The sequence below is a fragment of the Anguilla anguilla genome, chromosome 3, assembly GCF_013347855.1.
Source record: "Anguilla anguilla isolate fAngAng1 chromosome 3, fAngAng1.pri, whole genome shotgun sequence".
NCBI lineage: Eukaryota > Metazoa > Chordata > Actinopteri > Anguilliformes > Anguillidae > Anguilla > Anguilla anguilla.
The window spans coordinates 49,201,837-49,221,154 of NC_049203.1; the positions used below are offsets into that span (position 1 = coordinate 49,201,837).

The following is a 19,318-nucleotide window of genomic DNA, read 5'->3' on the forward strand; positions in this document are numbered from 1 at the left end:
GGCATGAAGATAAGAGAATTTTGCATGAATCAATGTCAGGTCAAAGGTCGGTCAGCATGTGAATGATTTGATTAGATTAGATTTTTGGGTGAAAGAATACATACACCACTGGATGCAAGTTCTACCCAGAGGCTGGCACGTAAAAGCATTAGCAACGCTTATTTCCGATGTAGCCCTCGGTCTCAAGACAGAAACAACAAATGACATACAAAAGACCATAAAAACAAATCTAAATTTCATTGTTTTAAAACTTTCCAGTAAAAATAACATTCTCAGAGAATAAAAACAAATCCATACACAAGATTTAACTATACTGTATACACTACACCTTCATTGACCAACCAGCTTTTTACGCACTGAGTAGGGAGTCCAACTTGTGGACTTGAGGGAGTCTCAATATTGAGTCTTCAATATCACCAGGGTATCTCCCTGAGACAAGTAAAACTGAGTCCTCAGCATTGAGGAGACATTTGCACTTCACTGCACCTGCCATATCATTTATATATACAGTATGATAAATAAGAGAGACCCAGAATAGAGCCCTGGGGTACTCCACAGTTTAGCCTCATCACATTACACATCTGTGCTTTGCTAGTTAGATAGAACCAAAACCAGCTTACTGCTACCTCGTAGCAGTCTAATTGGAATGAGACTGAGTGTCGCTGGACCTCTTGCTGTTTTAGGGACGCTGCTACAGTGGAGAATGCAAGACCAGAGAGAACCAGTGCAAATACATCTGGGGCTCAAGTGAGTAGACTATGACCACAGCTACAGTCACAGTGCTGTGAGCAGGTCAACTATGGTGAAGGGGCTTCACATTTGAGCTGCACTGACATTATCAAGGTTTCTCAAGGCTGGGGTGGAAGCAGTAAAGAGAGGTATTTTCAGCAGAGAAGACAGTGGCACTGGGAATCCTATTAGTGTTCATCATTTATGTCCAGTCTTACCCAAGAAGGCCGCCTGTAAAAGTAGGTGCAGATTTTTGTTCTAGCCAAGAAATAACACACCCGATTCACATAATAAAGCTTATGATTTAAGACAAACTTAATTTGTTGAATCAGCTGTAGTGATGGGAGAATATCATGACATAATGGAACTATGATGTACTATGAGTAAATCACTGATTTGAACCAATCTTTCCAATTGTTGTGAAGAGCAAAACCTTTTGAGTGGTTCAAACACGTCAGTGGCTGACAGTTAATTGTAGCTCCAGCCACTGTTGGTGTGATGATCTCATTCTCTCATATTACTAATCAGGTGTAGCTCAAATGCAAACCTCCACCCACACTGGGCTTTCTTTGATGTGCTTGGGCACCTCAGGTCTAGATGTTAGCTCATGGACTAGAGCAGTGGCCTGTATTCCCTACATGCGCTGTCCTGTCTCTGAGCAGAAGCTGCAGGCTCCGAGAAGTTCTGCTATGAGAAACTGAACACAGAGGGGACAGAGAAGGGTAACTGCGGGAGGGACGGAGAGAAGTGGATCCAGTGCAGCAAGCAGTGAGTTCATCCCTCTCTGGGCGGGGCCATACTGTTCCTATAGCACAGTCTCCACATGGAACAGCTTCCACACAAACCAGCTATGGCAAGAAGCAATGCTGATGTCTGCTGTCTGGACAGCACAGCATTCTCTCAGAATCTCAAATTATAATTCAGATTCAAATGAGCTTTATTGCCAGGACATGCATAGATACATATTGCATACAACAAAAAGAATAAACATATTAACAGAATACAAATTTGTGTGTGTATGTGTGTGGTATTTGTGTATGTAAGCTTGTGTAATGTGCTTCATGAGTAAATTAGGTGAAACAATGAATGCAACATTGAAAAATAATTAAGAAAAGAATATACAAAAAAAGATTGATAAGAGAACATATAGAACCTTGATATGTAGTGGGCCAGGGTAGATCCATATATACTGTATAGGCCTCATTACTTATGTGTTAATATTACTCACTGTCCCTCAGTTTGTGGCAAGTGGTGATGTACTGATCTCTCTCTCTCTCTCTCATTCTGTCCCCTCTCTATCTTACCCCCTGTCTCTCTCATGACATTCTGTCAGAGAGACCCTATTTTCATCAAATGAGTGTTTGTGGAAGTTGGTTCAGATTAGAAATGAACTATTTGTACAGAATTGCGTAGAAAGCGACAAACACTACTCTTCTGAATTTTCTTTGAATTAGCAATATATGTAATTACTTAGAAGGTCAAAACAGAAGGAGGTGTGACTCACTACTGAGAGAATGGTGATGACAGAGGATGTTAATTCTGTTAATCTCAAGTGTCCTCAGGATTTCCTGGGTGGACTGTGGGGGGACCAAGCCTCTCCTTGCTGCTTTAAAGCAGCTCTTCAGTCTCAAATTATGTCCAATCAGATTGCCTGTCGTAGTCTCTTAATTAGCACAGATTTGTATCTTGGATAAATGCAGCCCACAGTCTCACCTTGCACCTGCATTCCCTAAGCGGATTTAAAGGAACACCAACCCAACCCTGACCTTAGCAATCCTGTCCCAAAATCTCTTCAAACCCTCTCCATTTCTGCCTGTTCTACCTGTCTGAGATAAAGGCCTGGAACCTCAGTGCTACTATCCTTGTTCAATATCTGGCATCACTTTCTCTCTTTCTCTCTCACTGTGACACACACACACCCTTTATGTTTTGTGGAGTATTTGCGAAATCACAGTAAATGGCGGCGTAGGGGTTCAATTAGAAGGAGCAAGTGAACTCTTAATGACTCTCTCTCACTCTCTCTCTCACAACAGCGATGTGTTCTGTGGGTACCTGCTCTGTGCCAACATTGGGAGGGCCCCCCGCATTGGTGTAATGAAAGGAGACATCACACCCACCTCCTTCAACCACCAGGGCAAGCTGGTGGACTGCAGGTTAGTGCGACTGTACTCTGCTCTTCAATTTTTCTCTGAGCTGCAGAAACACAATAGAACTTGGTTTTGTTTTCCCTATGTTGGGCATGTGATATTTTGTTATTCAAATTTACATGAAATGTATTTATTTAACAGGTTTTCTTCATTCTTTAATCCAGACATTATTTTCCAGATTATGCAACATAGGGCATATAATGAAGTGTGATGTACACCAGTATAGATACAAAAAACACCAGTATAGACACAATGTAGCATAATTTTATTTTATAAGCATGTTATAATTGCATGAAACAGTTCTGTCATAAAATATTGTCACAGAAGTTACACATTAAAAAAGTGAAGAGTACCAGAAGTACCAGTAGTGGCTATAGCTCCTGAGCAGTAGGGCTGTCAAAACATATTCTAAGTTCGAAAACTATTCGAAAATCTAAATTTGAGCAAACCTAAATTTGAGCATTCGAGTATCAGTTTTGGATCCCGCGTTTTGTAATTAACATGAATATACAGGCTTTAATTTCATGCGGCGAATCATGTTCATGCACGCAAAGTTCATTTCCTGTGCTAGCCTTACTTCCTCTGTCAACAAAAAACTTTCTGCCCTGGACCCAGAGCAAGTGGGTCGTCTGGTTTTCCTTGCCAATAACCTGCGGTGATACTTCCAGCTCCATGGACACCTAACGTTACTTGTCAGCTCATAGACATATATGTCTATGGGTCAGCTAGTCTCGCGAGCCAGTCTCTTTTTTTCACTTCGTTCAACAGATCTGGTCAGCTAACAATTTAGGCTAAGTAATGTTCCCATGGCAGGCTATGTTTCCTTTCTGTTCTGAAGATTTTGATAAAATTGGATGATGAAAGAAGTTAAACAAACTAAACGGAGTAAATAATTTATGTTGTTGTAGGCTACAGGTATTAGCCGTTTGAATAGTTTTTGTGTTAAGAAATAAACAGGGATTTCCTATAAACAATAATTTTCCTATTATTGTGATTAATAAATGACGAGTTGTGGCAAATTACATCCACGAGAAAGTGCTTTATTCATTTGCGCATTTAGGCTGTAGAAACTGCAGCGGGCTCATAACAAAATTAACTTGAGTGCATACGTCAAGTGAAGACCTGATGTAGAGCCACAACCGTTTCCACGGTCAAATCGAGTCATGTTGAAATTTTATAAATCATTACTTTGACGTTTTTCTACGAACACACACAGTTGATCTAAAATACCTTTTATAAATGAGGCCCCACATATAGTAAACCGCGTATGAAAGTTCACCGATGTCCTCTATTCTACTGCCCGCTTGTGGAAAATAACGCGCAGGCCAGTTTAGAGGGAGCGTCACGTGCATATTGCGCCCGACAATAAGCAGCTTATTTTTGTGAATTATAGGCAAGTGATATTCGAATATATTCAAACTCGAACTAATTACAAAAGCTAATATTTGAACTCAATTTCAGGGCACTTTTGAGCAGTGTGAGAAATTGAGAATCCATTCTCCATCCATCCAGTCTCTGATCTGAATGTGAATTCTTAAGTGCCTTCTTCAGTTTGCCAACATTCTTTTGTCAACTATGGCAATAACATCCAATAATAAAATGGGAGTTGCTAGGAGAAATCTTATCTTTGGCTAAACACACGGAAATTGGATATATAGAACATAGCATAAACTGTGCATGACAGATATACTGAAATCTGATTTGTGGGCTTCATGGCATATTAGTGTAAATAAGGCCTGCGTCTCTCCTCGTCCCCTCCTGGCTACAGCGGGGGGCACGTGCTCCTGGACGATGAAACGGACCTGGGCTACGTAGAGGACGGGACGCCGTGTGGGCCGTCTATGATGTGCCTTGACCACAAGTGTCTGCCCATCCAGTCCCTCAACATAAGCGCCTGCCCCAGCGGCACCAACGGCCAGGTGTGCTCCGCCCACGGGGTGAGTTCAAGGGTCAGAGCGTCCGTTGCTTGGTTTCATGGCTTAGCTGTGTCGTATTTGCAATTCCATGTAGAAAAAGAATCCTTTGCCTGTACAACAACAGAGAAGACTAACCCAAAGAAAACTTCCCCTTTTCTGTTTGAAAAATGTGCTCAACAGCTCTTAAGCTCAGTGCACTCCAGCTCTCCTCATTCATTGGAGTTACCTGCATAAGGATTCTTTTTGTATATGTTCACTGTTCATGTACTGTACATTGTGTTTGTGTATTCTCCTGGCTGTTGAGCACTGATCTGTTCCTCTTTACACTAGCTGGGCTGAAGAGCGTTTGGGGCCACATTTTGTACTTCAGTTCCCCTTCTCAGCCCCTCTCCCTCATGTGACTTCCCGCCAGGTGTGCAATAATGAGGCCACGTGCACCTGCGACGCCACCTGGGCGGGGACGGACTGCAGCATGCCCGACCCTCCCAAGGAGCCTGCCCTCACTGTGGACGAGGGACCCAAGGGTTTGTCACCTTCGTTTCCAAGCACTGCTCAGGTCCACAGGTGCAGCCAATCACATCTCCTCGCAGTTATGGGCTCGGTGACATCCAGGTTCACGCCGTGCGGTCCACAGCCACACTAATGTTGCTTTAAAGGCAATATTATACCTGAGACATTCACCGCAAGGCAGATTATTGGCCATGGGCTGTTACAAGCCTGCCAGTCATAGCGAATTCTATATTTTGGATATGGGAAAAATGTCTGTTTTGAGATGGGATCCAAAGATGAGATGAGCGGAATAACCTTGCTGCTTAATACTACTATGGTCCCAGTGGGGCCTGTTTCCTCTCAAGCTCTATTTTCCAGTCCATTCTGAATACACCAGGTAGCCCATAGCACACAATATCTTATAATGGGCTGACCACGCTGGAACGGAATGCTTGTATCCCATATTGATATGATAAAACGGTCTGTTCTTGTATTTATTTGCAGTAGTGGTTCACAGGAAGTGGGGGAAGGCTGCAAGGATTGTGTGTTCCTGAGAAGTGCTTCACATGAGTGGGACAGGAAGGGGGCGGGATCTGAGGGCGGGGAATGTGATGTCAGGGCAACAAATGTCCAATCCCAGAGCAGGAAAGAACAACAGTATTCATTTATGTTGGTTGGTGATAATGTTCTCTGTTGAATGACCCTTTTCCTTCTGTGCAGTGAGCATGGCCACTAACAGGCTGATAGGGGCAGTAGCAGGGACCATTCTGGCCCTAGGGGTGATTTTTGGAGGCACAGGGTGGGGAATAGAGTAAGCATCTTTCTCCCTTTCACAGCTCTTCCTCTTGTAGTGATGCCTCAGTGTGGGGGGGTCACATGACCCAGCCTGTGCCCTTTGTGTCTGTGGCTTTGTCTTTTGTGGTGAGCGTATTGGTGTCATGTGATTGGATGTGTCAGTGTCACGTGATGATTTAATGGATTCATAGATTTGTTTTGCTATTCTTATTGTTCTTGTTATTATTAATTGTGATGAAGTGTCTAACCCTCTCCTTTCTGGGGCATGTGGGGCATACCCAATTAAAACAGAGTGTGGAATAGTGTTGAGCAGTGGTGGCGCCCCCTTTCTGTGGGGGAACACCTGTCACTCTGTCTTAAACATGCTAGATGATGAGCACTATGAAGTGCACGTGCTCAAAAAAAAAAAAAGACAACCTTTGCGCGAGTTGCAGCAAAATGTTATTCATGCCCAACACGTGCTGTGTGGCTGATCGTCTCATCTGTGAGAACCTTTGTCCTACCATTCCTTCTGTCTCCTTATTGGTGGAATTTGGTAGGGACAGTCCTTCTACTGTGTGTGTGAAAACCTGTTCGTCAACCTCCCCACCCTTTTCCAGATCTCTGCCTATGGAGGTGGACACATGCTTTGTTTTCTGTTGTACCATATAAGCAAAGCATTCTGTATCACACAAAAAATGTTCTCAAAGTGTGTTTGGCGTGGCAGCCATGTCCATTCACTGTAAGACACGCATAAACCTGATAGTTTTTTTGTATACAGCTATATAGGGCAGCAGCCCTGCTGACAGGTGATGGTTATACCTTCCAGGCTGCACGACTGCAGAAAGGTTGCCCCTCACTGTGCTGGGCAACAGTGATACAACAATGCTGCAAACAGATTTCCCCTCACTGTGCAGTGCATCAGTGATGCAACAATGCTGCAGACAGGTTGCCCCTCACTGTGCAGGGCATCAGTGATGCAACAATGCTGCAGACAGGTTGCCCCTCACTGTGCAGGACAACAGTGATGCAACAATGCTGCAGACAGGTTGCCCCTCACTGTGCAGGACAACAGTGATGCAACAGTGCTGCAGACAGGTTGCCCCTCACTGTGCAGGGCATCAGTGATGCAACAATGCTGCAGACAGGTTGCCCCACTGTGCAGGACAACAGTGATGCAACAGTGCTGCAGACAGGTTGCCCCTCACTGTGCAGGGCAACAGTGATGCAACGATGCTGCAGACAGAATCTTTACAATGAGAGACAGCCTAGGATATGTATCCAGTTACAACAGTTTCAACTTCAACTAGCAGGGAAAGGGTTGTTTTTTCATACAAGATATAGCCTTTGAAGCTACGACTATTTATATAAATAGACTATTTATTTAAATGCTGAATGGAATTAATTTGGATGTGGCTCATCTCTTGTTTTTCCACATGAAGAATTTGTGTTTGAACTTTCATGCAAAGAGAACCTACATGTCACAGTGTTTCTCCCCATAACCCTTCACAGGTCCTAGTGCCACCAATCTTATAATAGGCTCCATCGCGGGGGCCATCCTGGTGGCTGCCATTGTGCTGGGGGGGACAGGATGGGGCTTTAAGTAAGCAACACGCTGCATGTTTTTGCTTCCATGACACTGGCATCTCTGCTGCTTTTAGGAACCAGGGATTGAGCTTCTGCTACAGAGAACAGCCATTTGAGTTAGACTGACTAAAGAGAGAGAGAGGGCAAATTTTACAGTCTCCACATACAGGGAGCACAAGCTCTTCATAAGCGCTGTCCTTATAAAGAGAGTCTACACATACACAGATAGGGTGTATGTGTAGACTCCCACCTCATCTCAAAAGCAATGCCTATACCAACAGTATGCCTACCGCCTGTGCAGAGTGCACAGGCACACACATACACACACCACACATGCGCATATGCACACACACACACACACATACACACACCACACATGCGCATATGCACACACACACACACACATGCACACACACAGTCCACAGGTTAAGCCACACACCTGAGAAGTATGGACTCTGGTGACCCTGCTAGTGGAATGTTCCATAATGAACTCGGGGGAAGTGAGAAGAGGAGGAACACTCTGCTTCATGAAGGAGAGAAGCTGTGAACCTTTAGCAGAACCTCAACTACCTGGGCTGGCCCTGCTCAAAGCCTGACATGCATGTGTGTTAAAAGATTTTCTTCACCAAATCAGGGAATATCATCTCTGAGCAGAAGCCAGAGTGAGAGCAGGTTATTTTAAGGCGTCAATATGGACAAAATATTGATTGAATATTAATGTGTGATATAATTTTGGTCTGGTCAAGTTGAGTGTTGAGCAAGAATGGGGCCCACTAATACCTTGTCTAAATGCAGCACATTCCTTGCAATGATTAATCAGTGGATTATAAAACCTTGAAAATCCTAGTGGAAATTTTAATAATTCTGGTCGACATGTTGCAGGTGTAGGACAGGTAGAGACAGAAGGGAATGTTAGATAGGAAAAGATTTTAAAGTATTTTAGAGCTAGAGAGAAGGATGGCAACTCAGCATGACCAAGACGAGGCTGAAAGAGGGGTGGTGTTGGCCTACATGAGATGACCTATTGTGCAGTATGACTATGAAGCTATATACATGTGAATGTATACATAATGTGGCTGCATTACCTCTCACCTTCTACTCACTCACATCAGTTCACTGGCGAGTTTATGCTCTGGTGCAGGAAGATCCCAGCTTAACCGTCTCACTGAGCATGTACACTGTGGTTACAACGCTGCCCCCAGTGGCCAGCCTGACATACTGCGCCTCCATCAGCGTCCGGTGTGGCATTATGCAGCCGACCAAAACAAAGAGGGGGAATCTAAAAACAGCTTCGGACGTTTCCTTAAAAGCAAACTGCCGCATGGATCGCAAACTCGAGGTCTCGTCTCGCCAGATAACGCTTGCAATTTTGCGTGGCTTTTCTACTGAATGGGGGGAAAAGGTTACAAAATTGACTTGGAGCTTAAAAATCCTGCTGTCTCTAAAGCATGTGGGTCGGCACAGCATTGCGACTTACGGCAGCGGTAAGTTCCGTATGCTGACTGGACCAAAGCTGGAGCTAAGAGGCGCCGGGGCATCGCACAAAGGCTGTTCCCGACCGCGGAGCAGCACGCTGGGCCGGCTTTACTCGCCTACTGCAGCCATTACCACCATCTTTCTCTTGGTCCGATTATCGCTAGAGGGTGAGAGTTTTATGCGGAGCGGTGGTGAGGGAAGCCACGCCCAGTTTGTTGGCTGCAGCCTTTGTGCCATGGCTGGCCAAACCACGCCCGCCTGGACGGCCGAGCTCCGCCCCTTAGCGCAGAGCGGGAACTCCCGGAGCCGCCTGCCAGCTGCCATTGGCTGCCTGCTTCACAGACCTGGTACTGACACGGTGCTCTGCACTGCATGCTCACACACAGCCCAAGCGATAGTGGTCTATCACGCCCGCCCACTATTGGAACCGATGCATGGATAGTCTGCTGGATGCCCCACATCAGGCCACATTACGGGGAGGTTGTGCCAAACCCCTGTTGTTGTCGGTGGTGGTGTTGTTGTTGTTGTTGTTGTTTTTCTGTCATTAATGTTGATGTGCAATGTCCCCCTTGCCCTGCCCTTTTTCTATGGGTTACATGTTCTGTTGTTCTGTTGTCATTTCTTCTCTCTCAGGGAGTACTGTTTTCGTCGTGCCATGTCTTTTTCTTTGTAACGAGATACTGAAACGTAACTAATGAAAGAGATTTACCCCTTCCTTCACCTTTATGTTGGACAAGCACACTAACATGTGGGTTTATGCTACTCCTACTCACGCCAACCCAGCTCCAGTAAGGATGTAGCACCCGTCCTGCAGTAGGGTGACGTAGCCATCACATAAAAATACATATTTTATGTATATGGGAATCAAATGTATTGGCATCCTTGATTTGTTATTTTTTGTGACAGTAGAAGCCTCTTCTGATAACATTCTCAGCGTTTAGCTACACATGCAGGTGATATAAATACATTACACTGACTTATTTCTGGAATAAGAAACTATTATTTTAGATGTGCAAATGTACTGTAATTTATATTGAGAAATCTATTCAATAATTTATAGAATGTGTTGAAAAACATACCAATTATTTGTGCTTTGTTGTCAGTGAGATGTATCTGAATATACAGAATGCATTATGAAGTAAAAATGTTCTCTGTAACATCTACAACGTATGCATAATTTAAGCACAGTCAGGTTATACCGGACTACTAGCAATGGTGTGCTGACCCAGTCCTTAGTCATTTGTTCTAGCTGGAGCCTGGCATTTAACTAACAGAGGACAAGGCGTGTTTGCGTGTTTAGTAGCCCATAATGGTGGAGTAGTGGAGCTGGGGTGCAGGGGGCAGGAGTGGCATCTTCTCCACGGCACCAGTCTGTGTTGCTCAGCGTTCTGACTCGCGCTAACCACTGTCTCCTCTGCTTCCTCATTCACCTGCGATGGCAAGAAATGTCAAGAAGAGAAGGTATGACCCCAATGCCAGTGCTATTTAAAGGAGAAACGAAGAAGGCTATCACAGGGAGAATTATTTCATTAGTACTCTACAGCTGGACTGAACTTCCTCCTGCTGTTTTTGCCATTTGTTTTACTTGAAAAAAAAAAAAAAAGACATTATAACAAAACTTCCATCTTAGGCAAATATAATTCAGTCTCTGAAACCCTCCATCTGCTCCCAGCTCCACGAGTCCCCACCAAAACCGCCGCACCTGCTTTCTCGAATGACGAAACTTCCCTTTCAGAATCCCCAGTGTAGAGGGGTTTGGTAGGATCCTGTACCATCTTGTCACCAGGCATGACTTCCTGTGCAGAGCTCTGACCCTGGCATGAAGAGCCCTCACTGAAGGACTTTGCATGGCTTTGCAAACCGAGAACTCCAAAGCCAATAAAATAAAAACATGGATGTTTTTTTTCTTTTCTTCAAAAAGAGGAGAAAGGCCTTGTTTAAAAAAAAAAAATTTAAAAAAAAACAGACAAGTGATTCCCAGCAAACTGTCCTCATCATCACCCCCCACCCCGGAGAGGGAAGGTTTGAGGGGTTATAGAAGGTCACTTGCCTGGACCTCCGGGAGCCATGCAGACAATATATGAGTATAGGTGAGAGTGTATATAAGTAAGACAAATAGTTCAGCTACTGAATTTTAACATATCATTTTACACTGCATTTTACATAGCATTTTACTTTTTAGCATGTTGTAAAGAGACTTTTTTTATTTGGCAATGTTAATGAAAAAAATCCAAAAAACAATTGTAATTTCGGCCGAAATAATCATGGTTTTTCACTTTTTAGCATGTCGTATAGCGGGTGTTTTTGGCTGTGTTAATGAAAAACAAAATGGAATTGTCATTTTGTTCAAATAATCTACGATTAACCAAATGGCCATGAAACATATAACCTGTTAGGATGGTCGGCAGTATTTTCAAACCTATAATTATATACTGGAAATTCAGAAAACAAGGAAATCAGGGTTCAGGAGTCAAGGGTCATGGGTCTGCATAATGGCCAGGTTTTGGAGGAAAATGTCTTATAGAGGAGGAGGTGGAGGATCAAGTGTTGGCATGGGTACGGTATGAATTATGTCACAAGGGTTGCTGAACGCATCCCAGTAGTGATGAAAAGCCAAAGAACTAACCGGTCAAGCGTGTGCGTGGCATTGTTCAGAACACTCTCCTCACTCTGCATTCTGTGCTGCTACCAACAGTTGCCAGCAGGTGGCAGTACTTTTGGCCTGTCTCTCTGTCTGAAGACACAGTGCCTCTCTGATCAGGTCTCACTAACAGTCTTCATTAACACCCACTATACTGGCTTGGCCTTGTGTGCTCATTATCTCTTTTCTAGGAAGCAAGTTAAGGCTCTGCTGATACGCTGCATGCACAGTATATTGATACTGGGCTTTTAAACTCTACAAGGGAGTCCCAAATCTGCAAGAACATGGTTCAAGAGATAAGTGCATGTCAACACTACAATTTAACTTTATTTACTATGCAAAGAAAGGTATTGCACAAACTTATGGGTTAATATAATACTGACAAACAATGATAATATGATACTACTACCCGTGAGGCGATCTTTTATATGCTTGGCCAGTCACACATCTGTCCTTTTATTTAACTGAAATGATCAAATTTGTCATAACTGAAGAGAAATAATCATTTACATCTGTGGAGCAGAAGAAAAAAAACCTGCTTTTTGCACTTGTCAACAAAGCTAGAGTGACTTTCTTTTCTTATTTAACTTTTCCACTGTGGTACAAACATGAGTTCTCAAAGCGCTGCTCTAGGGCAAAGCTGACGGACATGTGCTGCTGTGGCAGCCACTTGCTGTCAACTCTGTTAACTCCCCATCTTGTGTGCTTCTACACTGCTTCGTGTTCAGATGGAAGATATTGATAAATAAATTACTGAACTATTTTACTCTGGGACTTCATTGTGGATTTATTTTAGTGCTTCATCATGAAAGTGTTACATTATTCTTTTATTTATTTATTATTTTTCACTTGCTAGTCTGATAAGCCTGATGCCCTTGATGAAGAGGGGAGTGCAGTTTCCTGAAATTGTGATCTCAGTCACTTCTTTATTGCAGAATGTTGAACATTGTTACTTCAGTGTGAGTGAGGGTGGAATCATGTGATGCTATGGTTCAACTCTCAGAGGGAGGTTCCGTCTGACCAGCTGTATCCAGTGGGGATCTGAGGGTTAGGATTTTTAGGATGTATTTCAAATTAGCTGTGATTTTGTATGAACTTGGATTTGCTATTTTGAAGATGTCAATGCGTTGCCATGTTCGGGGTGTCAGTAAACCCTTCCAGACCCAGGTCCAAGAGTGGAATCAACTGGCCTAGAGAGGAAATGAAATGTGGAGTTAAACTGAACCAAAGCCCTGTGACAAGAGATATAATGTAATCATATGTGGTCAATGCTGGGTGTGGACCATTCTCTGTTCATCATGAATTCACACAAGTGAACAGAAGAGCTCCCACAACTCAATATAAGAATGAACCTCTTAGAGACAGTTTGAAAGACGTTTGATGGCCAACATTGCATGACAAATACTTCCCAGTCTTAGGCCATATCAACTCGTTTGTACCATTTTTGTAAATTATATATTGGCTATTTTCTGTTCATATTCATTTTAACATTATGATTGCTCTTTTAATATCATTCACTTAAGCTGAGAAGGTGCAGGAGGTTGCATTTTACCCAAGAGAAAAAATCAGGTATTTTATGGGATTTGAGATTCTGTGACGTTAAAGGCTGAACTTCAGTCATAACGCTCCTTTTTATGTGCCATTAAAGCGATGAATGGAAAACTTACAACTCAGTGTACGGAGCAGGACACACTTAACTATGGCCTCTCCCTGAAGCAGCTATTAACTCCAGGCTCCCTGACTCATGTGGCATTTCACTAAAAGCTTCGGCACACAACACTCAGCACACTAGCAAATAGGGGTGCTGTATGGAGGAAGGGGGGGGGGGGGGGGGGTTGGGGAGCTGGGGGAGGAGTTAGGACAATTCCAAGGGTCCCGACTTAAAGAGGACCTCAACAATTGTGCAGACAGGGATGGGTGGCCTGGGGTGGTGTGACCCAATGTGAGATATTTTCATCGGGCACAAATTCCCAGGCAGTGCCCCTGCTCACAAGTATGTCACTGTGAGCCTGTTCTACATAGAATCCAGGAACCAGCATCTCCCAGTTTCCTCTACAGGAAGGCTAATGCGAATTTACACCACCAGAGTGTCTCTTATGCCCCCTGAAGGTATTCTAGAGCGATGGCATAGACTGTAACTAGGGGTCTGGAACTTAGTTTCTGCAGTAAAGCAAGGTCTGCAGGTTTCCGTTGTTTTTCAGCTCTCTCAATTTAAGCAGTTGATTTTACAGCCAATTCATTTTACCTGGTTTTGTGGGTAGAACACAAAAGAGCAAACTCTGTAGCTCTCTGGGACTATTTGGTTGCAGAACTGTGCTGTAGCAGGCCACCTAATCTTTCAAGTAATAATGACTATTGAAATGGAATGTGAAATAATTGATGCAAGAACTATTAATGAGTAGTGGCATTTCAGTAGAAACAGTGGGAATAAGGCAGTATTTCTCTTGTGAATTGTAGAAAAAATGCTTTGAAGTCAGTCCCAGCTCCTCCTCCAAGACTCTAAATGACATGTATTATCAAATAAAAGAAAGGAAGTTCAGTAAGACAAAATAAGTGTTTGTTTTTATTTAAGCATGCACAGTTAGCACCTCACTTAACCTGTGTGCGTTCCTTACTTGTAACCTCAAATTTAGGCGCAAAAATAACTAAAGAGAGAAGCCTAAAATTGACTATGTTATGAAATAATTATTGGGGAGAAATTTCTTTTTGACCATCCCTAAGAGTTATGCGTGCTGTGATGTAAAAGCAAGCAGGTGAAGGTGACGGTTGAATACCGTTCAGCAGCTCAAACCTCTGAGAATGAATTATGACACGCGGAAGACCTCATAACCGCCTCTCTCTCCGCACCTCTCACTGATCGCACACACCGGCACGCGACACCAACATCGCACAACTCTGAAGGTAAGACTTTGTTTTTATTGTTGTTGTGCTTTCCTAAAAACTTATACGTTTCAGTGATCAAAAATAAAAACGGTGTCATTGATGTTGCGAATGGATAAACTTTGTGTAAATCATGTTCATAGAATAGCCTATTGACTTATTGATATTATTAAATATGTAAAATACTCAGTATTATAATTCCATTCAACATTGTCTGAATATTTCATTAACAAATGGAGGGCCACTTACCCTGTGCAGTTTTACACCAGTCAGAGCACTTGAAAAATTATGTACATAATTTTAACGCAGTCTTTTGTCATGTGCGTCTTATGTAAAGTTGCATCTTACCTACGATGTATTTCAATATGTATAGTTTTACTTTGTTGTTTAAACGACCTACCATAAGATTGTATTGTCAGTAAATTCTGATTACTAAATATATTTTTTAATTATTCTGAAAACCAGAGCTAAATGTGACATTTATTTATCCCAATTAGCGGCGCAAATCCTGTCAGAACAGGACTGATATTGTTTTGTGAATGAACACTCCCTTAGGAGCGCGAGTCATAGAGAGAAAACGCTGGCAAATATTAATATTATATGAATATTAAATATGAATTAGTCAAAATTATTATAAATTGTTTTAAATACTGTATTATTAATTTGCCATGAACATCACTTTTTTTAAACCCTACAAACACCTATATATTTTTATATTTATATTGGCATACTGTAAATTTTTTTAGTTAGCTAACATGAACGTGGTAATTTTGGTTTTGTATTTAGATGGAATACATAAATGTATTTCAGAAAACTCCAAATATTTTTCTGGACCTATTTATTAGTCTTGTTAGCAGAACAGTACAATATGAGCTAACACAATTTATTTATGGTTACTGTGCCATACGAAAGACTTGTAACTGGAGTTTAAAATTTGTAATCCAAAGAACCTAAATTGAGCCATTACATTACATTACAGGCATTTAGCAGACGCTCTTATCCAGAGCGACTTACACAACTTTTTACATAGCACTTTACATTGTATCCATTTATACAGCTGGATATATACTGAAGCAATGCAGGTTAAGTACCTTGCTCAAGGGTACAACGGCAGTGTCCTTACCCGGGAATCGAACCTACGATCTTTCGGTTACAAGCGCAGTTCCTTACCCACTGTGCCACACTCCGTCCTCCGAGCCAATTTAGAAAGTACATTGCAATCAGTTACTTACAATTTTGGATATGAGGTTAAATTATTTATTTATTGTAATTAGGTTAATTGATTAGTGAAGACACAAAGCGCTGTGAAAGTGTGCAGATTATAAGAGAATACATTTTATTTATTTTCGCGTGTGTTTGTGTACACGTGTGTGTTTATAGGTTACAGACAGTAGCCTATCAGATTGATTCTGTCTCTATCCTGCAGATGGAGAATTTTTGTCTCAATGTACGCCTGGCTAGGGTTCTCCTCTTGGGCTGTGTGTGTGTGGTTCCCCTTCAAAGCCAGGCCCCAGGACAGGTGGACCCCCTGACTCTGAAACGGGTCAACTCGCAATGCTGGGAGTCCTCCTCAGCCCTGTTGCTTGAGCTGCGTACCCCACGAATCGCAGACAGTGTGCCCGCCTTCTGGGACTTGATGATCTTCCTGAAGTCCTCAGAGAACCTGAAGCACAGCGCCCTGTTCTGGGACCTGGCACAGCTCTTCTGGGATATCTACGTGGACTGTGTTCTGGCCCGGACTCACGGGCTGGGCCGACGCCGGCTGGCTCGCCTGCAGCCTCCAAACAGTACATTCGCTCACCGCTAACAGTCAGTACTATTCTCTCCAGCATCATCCGTCAGTTTGTGTACCTCCGCTTTCCCATTTATGTCTGCAATGTACAGTCGCTCCCCGCCCCTCCCCTGAAGACTCCATTTCACAAATGTAATCTCAACAGCGTTTGATTTGGAAACTGGAACCTGGGACCAGATCCTTCCCAAACGACATGATTCTGTATGACACCAATAAGCTAGCTCTCGATCCAAGCTTTTGTTTGATGGGACATCATTTCCACAAATATTTAAGTTAAAATAAAAAAGCAAAGCCTGAGCTTTTATCATTATAGAAACAGTTAATTGAATAACAAGCCAGTTTGCTCTCATGCTAGCAGCTCTTCCAAAGGCAGTTATTCAGAAATCATTCTTTTTAAATAGATCATTTTTCCTCCAACAATTGGTACTGAGGTCATTTTGAAGCACGATTTTAAAGGTAGGAAATGTGTTGTGGTATATTTCTCATGTTTGGAACTTCAGTCAAGTGTTGCTGGTGCCATGTTCTGATTACTGCACTGTTGGACACTGAACAATGTCTAAGCAGTGGAAGTGATCAATGATCAAGAGCAGTTTCATACACAGATTATGATTCTGAGATGCCTTTGGGGTTAATTAGCAAATTAAAGTCTTATATCTGACAGGAACTTCTAAATGTTATTGCAGGCATCAGTCAGCCTCAGCTATAAATGACTAAATCTCTAAAACCTTCACTCATATGGATCTTTCGGAGTAGAAGGGCACAACACTGCTATACATATATGGATTTGAGATCCTGTGGCTAGTGTGGAGAACTTATCCAGTATAAATGGGTTTCTTCCAGCAGAGCCCTGTGTCCGAGGTTCACAGAGTAACATCACCAGGCAGAAGGAGTTCATCCTGGACTGGGTCAGAATCCAGGTTCACCGGGTCAGAACTGGCCTCTTAGGAAGCATCTCAGCAGCCCCGGACATCAAGAGGAGCTCCAGTATGTAACTCCATGACCATGGACAGGCTTTTCCAATTTTTATGTGTTTAATAAAAAATGCAGAACCTCTCCCTCGTGTCCTGTGCTGTGTATGGACAAATGTGTGTTTTGGCTAAGATAGAAGGATAGAATGCACAGGCATGGACTTTGGTCAAGAGTAGCACCACGATCAAATCCAGACCATGCCAGGGCCAATTGTAGTGAGTAGCTTCACAGGGTGACAAGCAATTGGCCATTGCCAGGGTAGGGTCTGAATTTCATTGCTCTGTAGCGACCCCCAGTGGCCGATCGGACGCCTGGAGATTGTATACTTGTAGATTTAAGGCCTTTCCACACCTGTAGAAGGGCCTTCCTCCAACTCCGTTCTATACCAGCTTGGCTCTGGGCTGCAGTGTGAAACGAAGCAGGCTGATGACAAGCAGGAGAACCGCAGATGTCTATACTCTACCGAATCAGAAGTGGGGATCGTGCATGAACGCACCCACAAATAGTAACTGGACATTCCAAATTAGGGTGGGAATTGGACATACTCAGCGCCGCGTTGGGTGCCGAATTTATATTTTAAAAAGTGGCACCACAGAGTAAATGTCTCCAGTGACCATGGAGTAACTATGACCTACACTACCAGCTTCAGCCAGGAAGTCATCTTGCTGCAGAGCTTAGCCCTTGGAATGGAGACAAATGGGAGTGCTAAAATGAATGAGAAAAAGCTAAATCTGTCCGCCATGTTTCCAGTCCACTCACATTAGGTGTAATTTAACTATACCCTGAGCAGTAAGAGGCATTCTTTTAACATAATGTCATTATGGTAAGCATATTGTATCTCATCCCAGATACTGTACTGAGCTCACATAAATAAGGTGTAAGATACTACTAGTAAATTAATCCTTATGTGCTGCAGGGTAGGAAGAAATGTCTTATTCACATACCAGTTCAGTTCAGAGTTAAAATATCTTTTGTGTGTGAATATTAGAATAACTTGCAGTTTTTGTAGCCTCACTAAAATAAGAACAATAAAAGCACCGACATCAGGACTTCACTGATCCTCTATTTTCCATCATAATCCAGTGATAAAATCCCAAGTTCAACAGCAAAGATTTTCAAAAGGTCCATTATGGCCTCAGCTTGGCAACAATAGCGAGAAATGTTGGCCAACAATCTCAACATCAATCACAATGTGTGCTCATCACAGCACACACACAGGTGAGTTCCAGACTTGACTCACACACACTCATATGTACAAACATATAGGAGCGGAGAGACAGAAGATGGTGACAGTGCACTAGAGCAGGGACAGGTCAGAGCTGCAAATGTATGCCAATGCAGTTTACAGTCAAAGCACCTCGTACTCTCATACGCATGACAACTGCTAAGAAATTTCTCTCCACGACAAACAGTGTCATTAATGTAAGCAGTTTAAATTCTGGTCGTGGCTCTCATAATTACACACCAGCTGAAGCATGCAGAGGTTATATAAAACAGTGAGGTGAGACTCACAAGCTGCTGCTGCAGCATGACTGGCCAAGTCATTCACCTGATCTGACTGGCCAAGTCATTTACCTGATCTTAATCCAACTGAACACATGTGTCATATGCTGAAGAGAGAACTTAAGTCAACTAGCCCCCGAAACAAGCAGGAGCTGAAGATGGCTGCAGTACAGGCCAGGCAGAGCATCACCAGATGAGATACTCAGCAACTTGTCATGTCTATGGGTCACAGACTTCAAGCAATCATTGCATGCAAAGGAAATGAGACAAAGTACTAATGACTACTTTCATTTACATAACATTAATATGTCCCAAACATTATGGTGCCCTGAAATGTGGAGCTATGTATGAATACTGCTGTAATGTCTACCTGGTGAAATGTGTATAAAAATATACTAAAATAAAAGCTGAGAAT

At 42.9% G+C, this 19,318-nt stretch overlaps 1 protein-coding gene and 1 long non-coding RNA gene across 7 annotated transcripts in view; both read left to right on the forward strand.

Moving 5' to 3' along the window:
• LOC118223959 (disintegrin and metalloproteinase domain-containing protein 23-like) overlaps nt 1-12,525 on the forward strand; it is a 33,652-nt gene extending 21,127 nt beyond the window's left edge. For 2 of the 6 annotated variants that reach the window (XM_035411078.1, XM_035411079.1), the window contains exons 20-25: nt 684-747; nt 1,392-1,497; nt 2,763-2,882; nt 4,645-4,813; nt 5,205-5,316; nt 10,562-12,525. In XM_035411078.1, coding sequence (XP_035266969.1) covers nt 684-747; nt 1,392-1,497; nt 2,763-2,882; nt 4,645-4,813; nt 5,205-5,316; nt 10,562-10,707 — 717 coding nt within the window. In that variant the 3' untranslated portion in view covers nt 10,708-12,525. Of the gene's footprint in view, nt 1-683; nt 748-1,391; nt 1,498-2,762; nt 2,883-4,644; nt 4,814-5,204; nt 5,317-6,001; nt 6,093-7,567; nt 10,185-10,561 lie in introns of those variants that run through there. The other 4 variants (XR_004764536.1, XM_035411082.1, XM_035411081.1 and 1 more) reach the window with 4 other exon arrangements.
• A 3,835-nt stretch (nt 12,526-16,360) lies between these two features.
• LOC118223965 lies at nt 16,361-17,485 on the forward strand. The gene is made up of 2 exons (XR_004764537.1): nt 16,361-16,448; nt 17,275-17,485. It is a non-coding gene; the product is annotated as an uncharacterized LOC118223965 (long non-coding RNA).
• The last annotated feature ends 1,833 nt before the right edge of the window (nt 17,486-19,318 follow it).